General features: G+C 31.8%; 1 protein-coding gene and 1 long non-coding RNA gene across 2 annotated transcripts; both read right to left on the bottom strand.

The window, feature by feature from the left end:
- Positions 1-5,836: 5,836 nt before the first annotated feature.
- Positions 5,837-9,626, bottom strand: LOC133203335 (uncharacterized). The gene is made up of 3 exons (XR_009723397.1): positions 9,543-9,626; positions 8,925-8,973; positions 5,837-5,973 (listed from the first exon to the last, which is right to left on the bottom strand). It is a non-coding gene; the product is annotated as an uncharacterized LOC133203335 (long non-coding RNA).
- Positions 9,627-11,869: 2,243 nt separating this feature from the next.
- LOC133203390 (uncharacterized) lies at positions 11,870-16,148 on the bottom strand. The gene is made up of 5 exons (XM_061339181.1): positions 16,097-16,148; positions 15,627-15,743; positions 15,089-15,326; positions 14,465-14,581; positions 11,870-12,024 (listed from the first exon to the last, which is right to left on the bottom strand). The coding sequence occupies exons 2-5, from the start codon at positions 15,675-15,677 to the stop codon at positions 11,870-11,872; spliced, it is 561 nt and encodes a 186-aa protein (XP_061195165.1). The 5' UTR covers positions 15,678-15,743; positions 16,097-16,148.
- Positions 16,149-17,820: the final 1,672 nt, after the last annotated feature.

The raw sequence follows: 17,820 nt of genomic DNA, 5'->3' as shown, positions 1-17,820 counted from the left end.
GCTCTTCTTTTTTCCTAAAGCGAAGAGGGGGGCACAATTTCTCTGAATTAGCTTGCAATGTCTATAGTTATACCTCCAATAAATGATGCTCACACGAAATAAAATTTAAAAATAAAATTTAAATGTTTAAAATAAGTATTGTTCTATTACTTCAGATGCTAAAATGTAATGTAATACATTGCTTCGATCAAAACATATCAATTTCGAAAGACAGATATACCTGATTAAAAAAATCAAAAAAACAAACGATGACGCCAAAGGAGCGAATAGCCATAAATATTTGCTTTGCGTTCAGGAAACCTCTAAAACAAACTATAAAAATGCAGGAGGAGTCAGGAAATATATAAAAAATGAGCTGTGCATTTGTTTATAAATGGAAAAGACAGTTTTTGAGAGGAAGAGACTTTGGATCGGACAATGGACGGTCTGCAAAGAAACAGATTATAACCAAAAGAGTTAGTAACGTCATGAAACGTAATATGCTCTTCCCTATTGCAGAATTTATGAAAGCAGAGTTACAGATACCTGATTTAAAAAATTGAAAATCTAACTTTAGCTACTTGAACAACTGTTAGAAAACTGGGTGTCAAGTGCTATGAATGCGTTTTATGAATAGTTAAGACCCGTGTATAAAATGAAAAGTCAGAGTAATTTTGAGAAACTGACTCGACGTTGTTAGTGACGTTACAAAGTTGTTAAGCGTGCTCCGTGGTGAGTAAACATGGTGCTGTTAAATTGACAAACATGAGTTCCATGAAATATGTGGAGATAACGAACAGTATTCGAGCTCAAAAGTCCATTAAACATTTACAAAATAGGAGCAGAGCAAACATGGACCTCTAAGACATCAGAGGTGGGATCAGGTGCCATGGAGGAGTGAGCACCCCCTGTCGACCGGCCACACCCGCTGTGTGCTCCTTGTCATGATCGGGAAATAACGGAAAAATCTGTCGACAATTCAGTGTGTAAATAATGGCTTAACAATTAGTATGAAAAAAGTCAGTCAGCATTTGACTTCATGATAGATTGTATTTGCTGACTAGGTCATTGCATCGACCATAGAACTTACGAAATGATGACTTTAAACGAGACTACTGATATTCTTGTTTCATCAACTTGTTTGTCAATAATTTACCTATTTTTGGAAATTGTTTATACGTAGAGCATGCTCTGGCGTATCGAATCAACTGAGAGATATACACTCCATATGCAGGTGATATATTGCTGCATAGGTAAGGGAAGTCGATGATTGAAAAGTTAAAGTCATCACGTTCATCATAAAGCTTTGTTGTTAGATTACCATTAACGTCTTTTTCAATAAAATATCCAAATATGAAACAGATGTGTCAGTCTCTGTGGTATCTTTTCCATTTAATCAAATGGAATGAAACTTCACACATCGACAAAATAAAAGTTTTTACATGAGAAAATGTTGATCTTAAATCTTGTAAAAACAATATGATGATGATGGAAATTGTCTACGTATTTTTGGAATGTCCCTCGTAGTTTTCATATTTTTCATTGATACACACCAAAATTTATACTTTCCTTGAGTATTATGGATAAGGTTTACTTTGTGAAAGTGCAAGGATATGTGTCAATCAAACGCGTCCCCAAATTTGTAGTTCTAATAATTTCCAGATAAAAGAAGTTTCTAAATACGCTTTTAAAATATTTCGGCGTGAAATGCTCAAACAAGATTTAAGTCATGATAGTATTTAGAAAGCTTTAGAAAATATGAACTTCAAATCTGTGTTTAAGCCCCTTTAAAACCCATGGATTACAAAAATTGATTTAGAAAATAATGCTATCTTAAATCAGTTCATAATTTTTTTGTACCACAATACATAAAATTCAAGTAACACATAAGTAGAACATGAATTGAAGCTTGTTCAAAGCACATTTTAAACTCATTTGGAGACATTTGTACAAGGATAACGTTATATATGAAAATGTTCTAAAAAGCGCATAACAAGATTTATACATGTATATAAATAATTTATACATGTTTCAAGAATATAAATATAAGACTCCAAAGTCTGACGGTGACGCTAAAGTCCGATGGTCTGCGCCAAACCCCGGTGGTTTGATGTCAGTATGGACGCCAATCTCCGATGGTCAAGCCGAAGTCCGATGACTCGTTTCCTATGAGACGCACTGCGCTAAAGTGCGATGGTCTGGTACGCCAAAGTCCGATAGTGCGGAGAAACAACCAACATTTATGACCTCACAATATTCCGACGTCAATCCTTGACGCCGTTGTCCTGCATTCAAAAGCTATTATATCTGAATTCGTCCTCGCATACAATTCTATTGATTTGGCTTATTGCGTGCACCTTTCAGTTATAGTAAGATTAGTCTTCGCACACCACTCCACTGATTAGGATTAGTCCTTGCTTCGCACCAACCCGAGAGATTTAGGGTTAGTCCTCGCACACTAGTCGACTGATTAGGGTTAGTCTCGCACCCACTAAAGATATCTAGGTTATAGTTGTTACACACTTTTCAAGCGATTAGGGTTAGTTTTTGGGTTAGTTTTTGCTAATGATATTTATTAAAAGACCTTGGCATGGCGCGGCATTGCAGTATGGCACAGCAGTACTATGACGTCATAAACGTTAATTTTTTCCGCACCATTGGACTCTGGCGTGTCAAACCATCGGGGTTTGCCGCAGACCATCGGATTTGGCGTGACCACAGAACTTTGGAGTCCCATCGCACTTTGGAGTCATATGAATATATATATATATATATATATATATATATATATATATATATATATATATATATATATATATATCACATCAACATATAATATTTGAAAATATCTATATTGCTAATTTATATACGATAAGTTCATGTTGCATTCATAATAAAGATTCGACAAACATAACTCTACAGCAGAAAAAATAAATTTATTTGCATGCAAGTGTATGTGTTGTATTATATGTCTACATTTAAATGTGGCAGGTATCAGGATGTTTCTTTTTTCACCTGTAAAGCTGCTCCCGTTGATATGGAATAGGTTGTAAATGGAAGAAAATGGAAAAATCACAAATGAGAACATGTGCACATAAAATGTAACAAAAAATATAATTATTACAAATAGTATCAAAGATGGGAATTCTACAATGATCGGAAATAGAACAATGCCAAAAGTCCCTAATCTTTTATTTTTAAAAAAAAATTGATATTTGCATACTTTAGCAATCAAATATTTGAAAAATATTTTAAAGACCAAACCCTTAAAATATAGCACATACGACAAAGCATTGCAAAGAAATCGATGTGATAAGTAAGGCTTTTCACAATCCAAGTTTATCCAAGATATAAGGTACATAAATGAGGTATATTTTATAATAATGGAATTAAATTAAGCCAATGATAGTTAAAAGCTTTCCTCTGGACTCCCTGCTATTATGTCAAAGGACATTTATATGTTTTCGGAAGCTTGCCTATTTCCTCATAAATGTATTCTACTGTTTTCATAATGTTTTTTTTCATTTTCAATTAAAAAAAATGTTTATGAACGCATTTTTAACTTAAAAAAAAATAATGTATGTTTTGTTGCTTAAGTATTAAATGTACCAAGGATTTACACAAATGTATAATTTTTCAGAGGTACATGTAACACCCCCCCCCTTTATTTGGTATCATGTGTTGGATGTTGTCTTATATCCTTGATCTTGTGTATATAAATATTCCAGGGCAATCAATTTAGTTTTGCAAATATCAATTACAACTAACCTTAACAGGAATTTAGAGTTGAAATTCATAATCATAGTATTCAGAGACAATATTACAATACTACGTAAAATTATGATTAAGAAAACGTGGTAATAAAATATCCAGATCAAGCATGAAGAAAACTGAGTTAAAATTATTCAAGGCATTTGATTTCCAAAACTTAAATTGTTATCAAAATTTCAGTAAAAGAGTGAGGAACGACAAAAGATTGGTCAGAAGGAAAAGAAGGATTAGGGGGTTTTCCATATATAAAAATTTAATTCAGAAATATTTTACGTGGAATGATGCAAGAACAAAAATTATTAATCACAGATAATATTTCGCTTTGTTGTCAAAACTGAATAAAAGTTGTTTTATCAGAGTAATACAGCATTCACAGGTTATATTGTACGCAAAGTTGAATGTATATTTTCAATTTTATAACATAAAATAGAAAAAAATATCCTCAAACACTTGATGGTTCGTTCTCTCAATGGTAAAATGAAATGAAAATGACAAAATACTGGAAACCGTATATCTGAAGTCATGTAGAGAATGGCAATTATAAAAAATGAAGGTTTAGAACATATTTCGCCTAACTTTTATTGAAAATATAAAATGTAAATAATGTCTCAAACATTAAAAATCAGGAAAAAACAAGATGTGTTTGTGAAACACTGATGCCCCCGTATGGAACTTATAGCAAAGGTTAAACTTTCTCAAATGCAAATCAAATATGTTGGTACCCAAAGTAAGGTCTTGTCTCGAGGAATATATCTGTGAAATATGAAAGCCCTAGCAGCAACCATTGAATAGATATGGAAAAGGTTAAAGTTTTTCAAAAGTAAGTCAAACATCAAGGTCAAATGGTCAAAATTAATGTTGCCTAAGGAAAGGCCTTCTCACAAGAAATATGAAGGTGAAATATGAAAGCTGAAGCACCAATTCAGAAGTTATGACCAAGGTTAAAGTTTTTAAAAAGTAGGTCAAACTCCAAGGTCAAGGTCAATGGATTGCAATTGTTGGTATCAAAAGGAAGGTCTTGTCACAAGGAAAAACATTTTAAATAAGAAAGCCCTAGCAACAACTTTTCAAATGTTGTGTCCAAGGTAAAAGTTTTTCAAAAATAAGTCAAACTCCAAGGTCAAGGTCATAGGGTCAAAGTTATTGGTATCCAAAGGAAGGTTTGTCAAAACGATTACATATGTGAAGTATGAAAGCCCTAGCATCAGCGTTTCAAAAGTTATTGCCAAGGTTAAAGTTTTTCAAAAGTAGGTCAAACTCCAAGGTCAAAGGGTCAAAGTTGTTGGAATCCAAAGAAAGGTTTTGTCACAAGGATTGCATATGTGAAGTACCAAAGCCCTAGCATCAACTGTTCATAAGTAATGGCCAAGGTTAAAGTTTTTCAAAAGTAGGTCAAACTCCAAGGTCAAAGGGTCAGAGTCGTTGGTATCCAGAGGAAAGTCTTGTCACAAAAATAACATATTTAAAGTATGAAAGCCTTAGCAAAAGCCGTTCAAAAGTTATGGTCAAGGTTAAAGTTTTTGAAAAGTAGGTCAAACTCCAAGGTCAAGATCAAAGTGTCAAAGTTGACGGTATCCGAAGAAAGGTCTTGTCACAAGAATTACATAAGCTAAGTATGAAAGCCTAAGCACCAACCGTTCAAAAGTTATAGCCAATGTTAAAGCTTTTCAAAAGTAGGTCAAAGTCCAAGGTCAAGGTCAAAAGGTTAAGTTGTTGGTATCCAAGGGAAGGTCTTGTCACAAGGATTACACATGTGAAGTATGAAAGCCCTAGCATCAATTGTTCAAAAGTTGTGGAGATTAAAGTTGGGAAAAAATTTGCAAAACTGGGTCAAACTCCAAGGTCAAGGTCAAAAGGTCAAATATGGTGGTACCCAAAGAAAGGTCCTGTCACAAGGAATACACATGTGAAATATGAAAGCCATAGCTCGAACCAATCAAAAGTTATGGGCAATGTTAAAGTTTTTGCGGACAAACAGACAGATGGTCGGACAGGGCAAAAACTATATACCCCCGAATCTTCGATACGGGGGCATAAAAGAACAAAATAGACATTTCAATATCTGTAACTAAAATGCTTTTGGTTTCAATCTTAATGTTTAATACTCCTGGAAGGAAAAAGATGATTTTGGTTTCGACATCATAGATTGAGTAGCAAGTTTGCTCTGGGAATGCTTCAGTTTTGAGGTGGGACGTTCATCTGCTGCATTTCAATGTCATTACCCTAAAAGATAAGTGTAAGATTTTACTTAATTTTTCTCGTTGCTTAAAAGCGTTTTAAAAAATGCATCTATCATGTACTAGTAGTTAGAGACAACAGTGTCTGCTAAAAGCAAAATAGATCATAAACTGATGAATCTCATCATGCAGCAAACAACTACTGAAATATAAAAAGAACCTTTCCCCGATAGCATTGAAATAAGTATTTCTTTATAGAATTGTTAGTTTCCTTGTAAATAAAGCAATAAAATAAAATATAAACAAATGCATAGAGCACAATCACTAAGCCAAAGAGGCTCTATAGATAATAAGATGACACACACGCTGTAACCACAAGACCAGAGGGTGGCTTGGGTTGCTGCAAGTTACTTGACAAATCTTTTACACTCGTATAAGAACCTTCCAAAATGATATAAATATTTTTTTAGAAAAGTATAAGAAATGAAAAGATTCGTCTGCTTCTTATAGTCCTTTCATGTGAAGATTAAGTTAAAGAATGGCCAAAATACTTATCTGTGCTAGACAAGCAACTTATAGTTTCGTATTAAAAGATCTGCTAATCCACGTTGAAAAGTAAAATAAAAAAGAATAGTAAAAACTAGAGAATCTCAGAGTTTCATACTCTTTTGCACAAAGTATATGAGTATGCTCCAAAACATTCCGAATACGATTGAGCGTTCAATGTTGAACATGTACACCCCGTTGTAAGCAAAAAAAAAATGTCGTGCTCAACTGTTCAACAGCAAAATATATGATGGTTAGTGGAAGCTAGCAAGATAGTTGCGTCTTTTTTCTCGCATAATTATTAATTTACAATTTAGTACTTGCTATGGACACTGGCATGATGTGATATTAAACTTGACTGGCGCTAATATTGCACAATTTTAAAATAAATACCAATACCGAAAAATTCGCATTAATTTTGGGTTATTTAATTGAAATCATTAATATAAATTATTGAGAATTGTTTAAGCTGATTAAATTCTTATCTTTTATTTATAAGTATTCAAAAAATCAAGTACAAGGTCCGTTTACTAAACTGTTTAAATTATACAATGATTTTCATTGTCAGGTCATAGGATTTACTGAGTAGACACTTGACGTTTTCGAAAATATGTTTTTTGTGGCGTATCAGATATTAGTGAGATCTGGAAAATAAATGCCAACAAAGTTAAGCAGTCCGGAATGGAAACAATGTAAAATCTCTACGCGCAACGTTCAGGCGACAAGCGGTTATTGGGGTATTGCAGAAGTTGATAATGAAAAATGTAATTTTTCCATTGCAACAATTCTACTGCTAGAAAATCCTAAACAGCATTTAAAGATATTTGAGAATTTAGTCTTTTTCGGGCAATCCCCTGTCTGCAGATTTAATTTTTTAATAGCTCGATGTTTCCACACTTGCATTACTGACTCTATTTTTACGCATTTATAATATATAATAAGCGATAAAAACACTCGTTATACCTGCAATTTAAACCAAATTCACAAAACTAGGATTTTTTAATATTGTAGCGAGAGGTGAAAAATTATAGAGCTCTGTGTGCTTTTTAAGCTCACATTGTCTTTCGCACAAATTATGGTCACATTATTCTAATATTTATAACAAACATTATCTAGGTTACATGTAAATACATGTATACATAATAATCCTGACATATATTTGATATGTAATGTCTAGGGTACATGCCCTTAAAAATATTATTTAAAGTTTTCAGTTGAGGGGGCACTATCTTGTCTAGACAAGCAAAAAAAGGATATCAGACGTTTTTATTGAGGGGGCACACGCATATAATAGCTATGTTTTCTATAGTAAACTATATATCGGCAAAATTATTTTCTATAGTAAACTATATACCGGCAAAATTATGGGGGGGGGGGAGCACGGCCCCCCGTGCCCCCCTCCCCCGGTTCCTACGGCCATGGATATAAATAGTAAATGGTACGATGTAACAAATATAATGATTCTACCATTTTTAAACTGAATTTATCGAGCTTTCTTTGATAATGTTTGGTGAAAACTTTTAAATTCACTTCTTAAAGGTGAGTATTTTCCTAAGTCCATATAATTTGCTTATCTATCGTACTCATTTCGGTTATATCGAAATGTAGCACCGAAAAGGGACCTAGCTGCGGATGGAAAGCATGCCAAATGGTAGGATAATTGAGCATTTTGTACCTTTGAAATTGGTTTGTTGATACTATTGAAGGTAAAATTCTTTTCATTTACGGTTTGTTACTTTGTAATTTTGCAGTGGAACGGACCTCTCTTGAAGCTAGATTTCAGTTAGTTACTTTGAAATTTGAAAAATGTCAGTTTATTAACATGGAAAGCAGTCGAACAGTCGGAACAGATGAGAAATACTGTGTTTTAATCTTGCGTTATCGAGTAATGTGAATGCACAGAAAATTCAAGTTATGGGTATTATATCTAGGCAAGGGAAATATTATAACATGCAGTAGTAAAGAGAGAGTCACTAAGAATTTAGAATCGTAGAAACCACAAAAAAACTTGCATTGGTTTGTAAATTGTAATATTTCCAACCAAAATAATTAAAGACCTATCAAATATTATTTTAATTAGTGTAATAAAATAGTATAAAAAAACAAACACGCTTAAAATAGATTTTGAAGTCTCGTTGAGGAGTTGTTATGATATCACTATTTTACAATGTGACGTTATTTTATGCAAAAAATCAGTGGGTTTAAAAAGAAAAATAGTGCAAAGCTTTATATCTTTATGTGCTATAAAGGTAATAGTCCAATTTTTTATTGTCACTGCTTTTACGGGATCTAATATATCCTTATCGTTTCTGCATGTATATTGCTTTTTGTAAAGTAATTTTAATGCGAAAAGAACCAGATATATATTGAAGTTATCACCACACCATTAATAAAAATCAACTTTTTTTAAATTTGATGATGAGTTTAACTGGTATTGGTGTTTTTAATTACCTCTTCTGTTGGGTTTCTCTTGCAATTTTTGCTTCTCTGTATCAAATATCTGTAAATACATAACAAAATTGCACCATGCCTATAAATCTTTCACTTATCACGCTGAGAAGCATTTCAGACATTTACATTCTATTTTCTAGACCTCGAGATCATAAAATTTCCAAATTTCTGAATTTTTGCAAACCCTCATGATATCATAAATTCTATTATAGGAACACATTAATGTAAGAGGAGTTTGTTGAAGAAGACAGTGAGACAGACAGACTGTCGGATCCAAATAAATATAATAGACCTGAATTTTTTAATAAGCTTGACACAAAAATCTTGAAAAAAAAAGCTTGATACATTGATTTTTACGACAAAATCGATAAATAATATGTAGCATAAATAATTAACGCAACATTTAATGATTTAACAATTTTTTTAGATGGATAACTAAGTGAAGATGTTTTAGATATGAACAAAGTTAATGATTATTTATATAAGATTTCGTATTTATACTATCGTAAATATGTAATAATAATAATAATAATTATAATAATAATAATAATAATAATAATAATAAATAAATAAATAAATAGATAAACTGATATTGCTTATAAGAACATATATACGTACTTAGACCATTTTGGCAACTTCCCAAAGAACATAACTGTAACTATCGTTAAGATAACAACGCATACAATAGTTATTGTTTGGATCCTGTAAGAAGAAAAGGAATTTTTCATGGAGTACTCAAATAGATGATTAATAGAAGAAAATGAATAAACATTACAATGCCAAAGTAAAACAAGAGACCCAAGGACTACATTGCTTACCTGAGCACTTTGGTTAGAGAACAACAGAAACAAGCTCAGCACTGAAAAGCTAAAATATATGTGGTCCCATCATACCCCGGCCCAGGGGTGATGTTTAAACAAACTTGCTTCCATACTCATATGAATAGTCAAGGCTTATCTGTTCTTGAGAAGATATTCCCATGTAAAACTTTGCCTGATGCGGCATCGACCTACCCCAGGGGGTAATAATAATAATAATAATACTTTATTTATAGAAGGTAACCCGATAAGTGCAAGCACTGTAAAGCAAACTTTAACCCCATTACCTATTAATATGACAAATAATGGTTTTGCTGCTTTCTGAAAAATGATTATTAAAGATACATGTACTCCATTTAATTTTGATTTTCTGTCGAGGCCAAATCTTTCCCCGGGCTATGCTTTGAACTAATTTAAATCTACACAACCTAAGAATGCTTTCATATCAATATGCATAAGTTGTTATTGAGAAAAAATCTAAAGATGATCGTCACTTGTGATCCTACCCTACCCTGCGGGGTTGTGATTTAAACAAATTAAAATCTTTATTACCTATTGTTTCCAGGACAATATTACTAATCATACGTTTGCTGTTCTTGACCAGAAGATTTCTAAAGATTTTTGCATATGTATTTCTATGTAAAAATGTTATCATCCATTCTGGTCTCACTCTACATCCCGAGGTAATGTCTTGAAATAATTTGATTTTACAACCTAAGGAATCTTTGTAATATGACTAATCTAATCTGTTGTTTTTTGGAGGAAGCTTTCTCTTTGTAAATCTTTGACCATTCAATGTGATCCGATCCTACCCATGGGAGTCCTGATTTGTTCAAATTTAAATTTTCTGCTTGATGATGCATCAATATCAGTATGACTAATCACACCTTTGATGGTTTTGAGGAAAAAAAAAGGTCTTCTTTGTACTTTTTTGTAAAACTTTGATCGCCAATTTTGGTCCTACCATACCTATGGGGTTATGATTTGAACGAATTTAAATTCACAGTACTTGAGGATGCTTCCATATCGGTATGACTAGTTATGTCTTAACTGGTTTTCAGAAGTTTTTTTAAGATATTCACCTATTTTTTGTAAAGCTTTGATCATCCATGTGGCCCCATTCTACCATCCTTCTACCTCCGGGGGGTGGGGTGGGTGTTTATAATTAGAACAAATATGAATATACACATCTTAAAGCTTTCACATATGTTTCAGCTTTTCTGGCTCAGGGGTTCTTGGGAAGAATATTTTAACATTTTTTCCTGTATATCCACATGTAAAACTTTAGTCGCTTATTGTGACCCCACCCTTCCCCTGGGGGTACGAGTTGAACAAAAGTGAATCAACACTATGTAATGAAGCTTTTACATAATTTTCCACTTTTCTGACCTAATGGTTCTTGCGAAGATTTGTTATAGATGCAATAAATTTTCAGTATCTTAATCTCCCCTTTATAGTGGCCTTGACTTTTCATTTTAAAAATTCTGAATTGTCTTTAAACAAGTGATACTTTATGGAAAGTCTGCTTGAAAATGACTCAATGGTTCAGCGAAGGTGATTAAAATGTGAAAAGTTTACGATAACAACCACAATAGAAACAACCGTACAGACAACGGACAAATTCTGATCAGAAAAGCTTATTTCAGCCTTCGGTTCAGGTGAAGTAAGTTTTTCTCTGATAATTTTTTTGTCATGAAGTGACAGTGACAAATTTAGGGAGTAACTATTTTCCAGTTGTTATTTGCGACAGTTAATGCTGATTAAGCGATCGCAAATTGAGTTTTACCTGCGTAATGGAGCCAGAAAAAACGGGTGTTTGCATCCACTTAATCAGAATAAACGGTCGCAAATAACAAATGAGAAGAAGATATATTTCTCATTCTAATGCAAATTATGCGTTTTGTTTTATGTGAATGTTGTTTTTTTCATGAAATGGGTAAAACATTGTGTTTTGTGTAAGTCTAATCATCAAAAGCTTGAAATCATTCTCGTTAATACTTGTGTAAATGCCTCAAATATCAGTGCATAAGCCAATCGAAATTGGTTTTTTAACAGTTGTATCAGAATGTATGCTTTGTCTAAAAAGGTATAATCTTTTGCAACTAAATATGAATTGTTTTTATTTACTTACGGTTCTATGATTTTTGAAGAACTCGGTAAGTAACTGGAAGAGGGACGTAATCCTGGTGAAACATTCATTGGTTGCATTTGTGTGGTGACATCGCCATACTTCATTCTTTTAATCACTAGTTCGTTGTTGGTGTGATTGTAGCAATTTTTGTCTAAACAACAGAAGAGTTAAATCCATGCATAGGAGGCAGTACATGTCTATATATATAAACAAACTTAAGTGCTCACCTTCGTAATATTAGCTTTGCTCGTCTTCAGAAGACATTTTCTCCTTTATATTCACGTAAAAAAATTGCACCTAAACTAAGCCACTTAGGTTTATAGCTAAATCACATACGAGTAAACTGTACTTGGTGGTGCTTTTTATCAATATGAAATAAAATAAATTAAGATTTTTTTTAGTGAATTATGTAAATTGACTCGGAGTGTTAGCCCTATTCTAACTTAAGTCTTGATAATCTGAAGAAAAAATTAAATTAACACGCTCTAGAAGTGTCTGAATATTTTTTTTAATTACCAGACCGGTAGACATTGGATGCTCACGCCTCCATGGAACCTGATCTCACCTCTGTTTTAAGAGACCCATGTTTGCTCTACACACAATTTGTTTTATTTGTTTGTACTTTGAGCATCGTTACTGTTCGTTATTTTCACATTTAGTTTGTAGTGCCTCTATCGATTTCTTAAAAATTACTTTCCATTCTCTCAAAAACATTTTAGCCCCAAAACAACCCTGCAGCCATAAATTAAACAAGCATGTAACAACCTTATTTAAGCTAGTCCTTTCCTCAGGTTTTGAAAATCAGCAGTTAGGTAGATGAAAAAACTAAGAAAACTTCACTGAATTTACAAAGTAAGGTGTACAAAATTATGTTTTTTCTTCATCACTATAATAAAGTGCAAAATTATCAAATCTCAAATGGAAATGTAAGAGCCGTTTTCATACGGAAAGTAAACTTACGCAAATGAATATGGCGTGGGGAAAAATTTGCATGTGCGGAAGAATTTAAACATAAAATTTATTTTTTTTCAATGATTCTTAATGATCATTGTTCCCATTGTGTACTCGTGCGCCGTGACAGTGTGAAGAATGTGTTCATAAGTGCTTGAATGTTTTAGATTCGCAGCACTGTTTGAGGCGGATCCTATTATATAGGGGAAATATCAACTATCACTTTACTCATTAAACTACAGAAAACGTACCATTACATGCTGTTTTGTCATTAGATAAATTCCACTTAGCAAGGTATTAAAAAGGGCACTCATCGCGATGCACTGGTCGATAAGACGTCATAAAATTTGAATCAGTTTGTATGCAGTGAAAGGCAGATTAATAACATTTTCACAAAGAAAGTGTACTTTATGATAAAATAACATATTATTTGTAGATATTTAAGAGACTATAAACTTGGTAAACTTGCTCAAGTCTCTATGTTTCAGTGCTCTCTTTCATAATTTTTGATAATGTCAAGCATGTCAATATTTGATAACATTTAACTATGGTAAAGAGCAGAGGAAATAATACAAAAATGACAAAGAATTAAAAAAAAAAAACAAAGAGACTTGAGCAAGTCTATAAACTTGGATGCGATGTCTCTTTATTATTTTACTCAAATATTCGTGTATCCTTTAGTTAACTGATACTGCCGTATATTTGTAAGCAGGTACATTGAAGGGCAATGTAGGGTAAAAATAAATCGAGCTAGTGCAAGGGCATTCACTCAATGAACCATAATAAGCTTTTACCCATAAACTGAATACTCTAGAAGTTTTGAGCTATTTAAGTGCTGCGATCCTGATGAAATCTTAAAGATAAATTAATTATTTCTGATTAACGCAGTTGATAAGAAAAAAAATTGAGCATGCAGCCTTACAAATATTTTAACAAATATATGTAATAGAATCAATATGATCACAGACTGCAATAACTGTTGAGAATATTCTTAATCTTATAATTTTAACTTGGTTATACCCTTGCAGCATTGAAATTTGAAGGTGGTCTAAATACTGCAAGTATATGCGTTAATATCACTTGACTGCAACATCTAAATAGAAAATCTAATTGTACTTAATATTTAGTAACTAACCATATTACATTCGTCCGATATATTAGTACCGTACAAAACGAAATCCATCGATTTAGAATACAGTTTTATAAGAAAATTCGCCGATATTTCCAGTAATGCGTTTCCATTCCAATATTAATGGATTTTAACAAAGAAAAATACGATGAATACAAGTATACTGAGATGCCTGTACATTAATGTGAAGATTTTAATACTTTTAACCTTTTCTTGCTGATTTTCCTTTATTTAAAAAAAGGTTTGAAAGGCTTGATAACTGACAAATTTCAATAGGACAAGTTCACCTGAGCCTTCGACTCAAGTATGCTGGGTAATTCTAGTGTAAGTTTCTCTCTCTCTCTCTCTCTCTCTCTCTCTCTCTCTCTCTCTTGAAAATGATAAAACATTAAATGTTTTTCTTTTCATAAAAAGTAGCTTTCTTCAAAAATAAAAATTAATCGAATTGATCAAATATAAATAAATGTATCACAGATAATAAAATACAGACAGTTGGAAAGATTGTACGTACAGAGATAAGCATCAGCTGAATTATAATGACTGCTGCAGGGTGGCGTAAATAATGAACAGTCTAGATAGTGATTTGGAAGTATTTCGCCAACCTCTTCATTGAATTCTGCACAAAACCCTAATGAATAAAAAAAATTGAATAAATTACTGTGAAATCAGACATTTTCTTAGTTGGAGGGGGATGATTTTTGTTCTTTGGATGTATGCTGAGACCCACGAATTCATGTACACTACGAAATGTAGAATTTCATAAACATATCACTATTCAACAGTTCCTAACAATGAAATCAAAGCCCCAAAACCAAAATTTTTTCTTCAACCCTCGAAATTTTGACTCCATGAAAATATGATTTCACATTAAGACAGTACACAGTTTCAAAATTCAAAGAAAGTTGATATAAAAATTTAGATTTTTAAATTTAAACATCAGAAAATATATATATGATTTTTTTAATCTTATTTTTGGCATCATGTCAAGTAAGCTCTGTATAATTTCCATTCACCCTCCTGTTAGGAAAGTTTGATTTATTTCAAGAAAATACCACTTTATTATTTAAATTATTTGGGGTATTTTTCAATTCTCATGAAGTCTTATTTACATGTTTATTTGGGTGTTGTTACTTACCATTTATTTGTTTCTCTGGTGAACACACCTCAAGCGTCTGATTCCCGTAAGAATTAAGGACACAGTGATATCGGATTTTTGTATAGTCTGTGCAGTTGTTGAGTTGAGCTTTCTCAGCATATTTTTGGCAGTTTCTATTCTTATTTTCTATTTCTGTTTTATTTGAAGGACATATTCGAACAATATTCACAGTTTCCTTCCACATCTCACAAAATCTGTTGTCACAAATGACCCATTCCTTTAAAATCAATACAGTAAAAAAACGGTCTTTAGAAGAAAAATGGGAAAATATTTCAATGTAGAGCATAATAAAATCCTTTATGTAACATATTGTTTTGCCTTGTGTACGTCTGTTTTGTGTATACATCTAACATGTATCATTATTAAAAGCTCACGATAAAAAATATTTCATTCTAAAAACGGAAGAAATATTAGTTCTTATTGCTCATTGTTTGCTTAGTTATTCTAAAATGAGTTTTCAAAAACGCTATAACCTAAGATTATTACAAAAATGTGCATTTAAAAGATGTCTACTTACTCTTGTAAATATCATCATGATCAGGAAAGGGAAAATGACCCTGTTACTCATTTCACAAACATTGACATCTATAAATAATATTTCCCAAGCAAAAACCTCTGTTGATTACCATGTCATCTAGAATTAAATTCAAAATTTCGAAATATTGAATATTTTATTACATGTACATGTGTATTATATAACTATTATTATTATTATAATTATTATATATATAACTATTTACCTTTGATAACAATTTAATAATATTGTAGAGCTAAAATTATAGAATGATTCACTTTACCTTGTATAAATAAATAAAAAAGTAAATTTACATGTTGATTTAATAGATTCTACGTTTGATAATTCAAATATTACTCAGTAGTATTTTAACCATATTTTACCAATTAAATTATTTAATTGTTAGATATAGAAATCGTTTAAAGGACTTTATAAGAAAGAAGCTTCCGTTAAAAGATACTCTCATATATTACCAATCGCTATCTAAATGTAGTAAGAAAAGAGTAGATGACCATAAAAACTTGTGCATTAGTTTTTCTTTCGACATGGGCAGACAACTCTTTCAAATGTCCTAAAAAATAAAATAATTTAGAACTTAATTAAAGTTCATACTTGAATGATTTGTGAAATTAAGCTATACATTTTTTTTCAATCCATTATTTAGAAAATTTGCTTAAATATTGTATCTCTTAATACTTCAGATACAATGATTTGCAACCAAAAACAAATGGAATTTATTGTTGTTATATTTTTTATTTGGCAAACAATAGCAAGATATATATTTTTTAAATTAAACTTAAAACATATTTAATCAGAGTTTTATAATTTATGATAAGGAAACGAAAAATCTCAGAGTCAATTAAGCATTTATTCGTAAACTTGTCTTATTTCGAATTTTCTCGACAATCTTGAGTCAAAACGAAAGTACTTTATTTAATACAATAAGATACTAAAAACACATAAAAGCACATATTTCAGTAACATGAGTGAGCAAATAATTATACACTCTCGCTGGATCATTACCCAAGTTTTAATGTAAAATAATATTTTCTCATTGTAAACAACAACAATGAATATACTTACGTAGTCTACTTCCTGTCAACTTATGGGCATTAAAAAAACGTACGCAAGGCTCACCTGTAGACTTTTAATGGATGATGTGTCAATATGAATTGAGTATATCTTCTAGGGAATGCATCAGAACTTGTGAAGTCCACAGTCTGCATGTATCTCGTAATAAATACAACACATTCTTCAACGGACAATATATAAATAGAACGTTGCTTAAATTATTGAGTAAACAAAGTGTTGAAAGCGAAGATTTGAACATAATCTGTGCAACAAGGAAAACTGGTCAATCAACGTAAATACATTTCCCCTTAAACCTGTTTAAAGATCCGACATATTTTTTTTTTTAGTTTGGTACGTTCTCTTATTCATCCAGATTTTATTTTACAAACCTAATACAAACTTATGGTATCATAATTAGGTTAGTGAAAAAAAAAAATATACATTAAAAATTACAATACAAGACTGTCTCGATAGGGAAAAGGTTTATAATGCATGTAGCAATACAAATCCTTCGACTTCGAAGTATTTAAATAAGCAAGAAATGTTCTTACATAAATATAGCGTAAAAAATGACTGTTATTTCGTACATGCATATGATTGTTCGCGCGTTCTTTTCCATTGAAACGTATCGGCTTGAAAAACTTAGAGGTCAACCAATTTATTGTTCAATTCCTCGGTATTGAAATTGTTTAATCGAATATGTTAAAACAAGTTTTTCCCCTCTTACATGTAAAGCTGAATATCGAGATGCATCCACATGGAAAGAAAGTTTGAAGCGTATTGCAAGACCTGAAAAGTTAAAATATTGAAGTGGTTACTAGTTTATAATTGTCAAAGAGGCTAGTGGGTCTTACTAATCATTTAAGTTTTTTTTATTCAATAAAACTATTAGTACATACATCGAACTTGCTAGAACATGTTTTTCTTAAACAATAAAATGCTTTCTTGTTGTTAAATGTAATGTAGGAATTAATGTTGCAGCTGTTGCAGAAAAAATGCCTAACCCGCATAAGGGGTTCAATATTATTTTTTTCTACAATAGATGTAACATTAATTCCAATAATGTGGATGTAAATATATAATCGTTATAAGTACATGGAAGATAAGTAATTTACGTATATTAATT

Source organism: Saccostrea echinata, unplaced genomic scaffold (genome assembly GCF_033153115.1).
Source record: "Saccostrea echinata isolate AGI-Se365-2 ecotype Australia unplaced genomic scaffold, CSIRO_AGI_Sech_v1 ptg000050l, whole genome shotgun sequence".
Taxonomy (NCBI): domain Eukaryota; kingdom Metazoa; phylum Mollusca; class Bivalvia; order Ostreida; family Ostreidae; genus Saccostrea; species Saccostrea echinata.
Note: the sequence above shows the minus strand (reverse complement) of the source record. Positions and strands in the feature narration are given on the sequence as shown.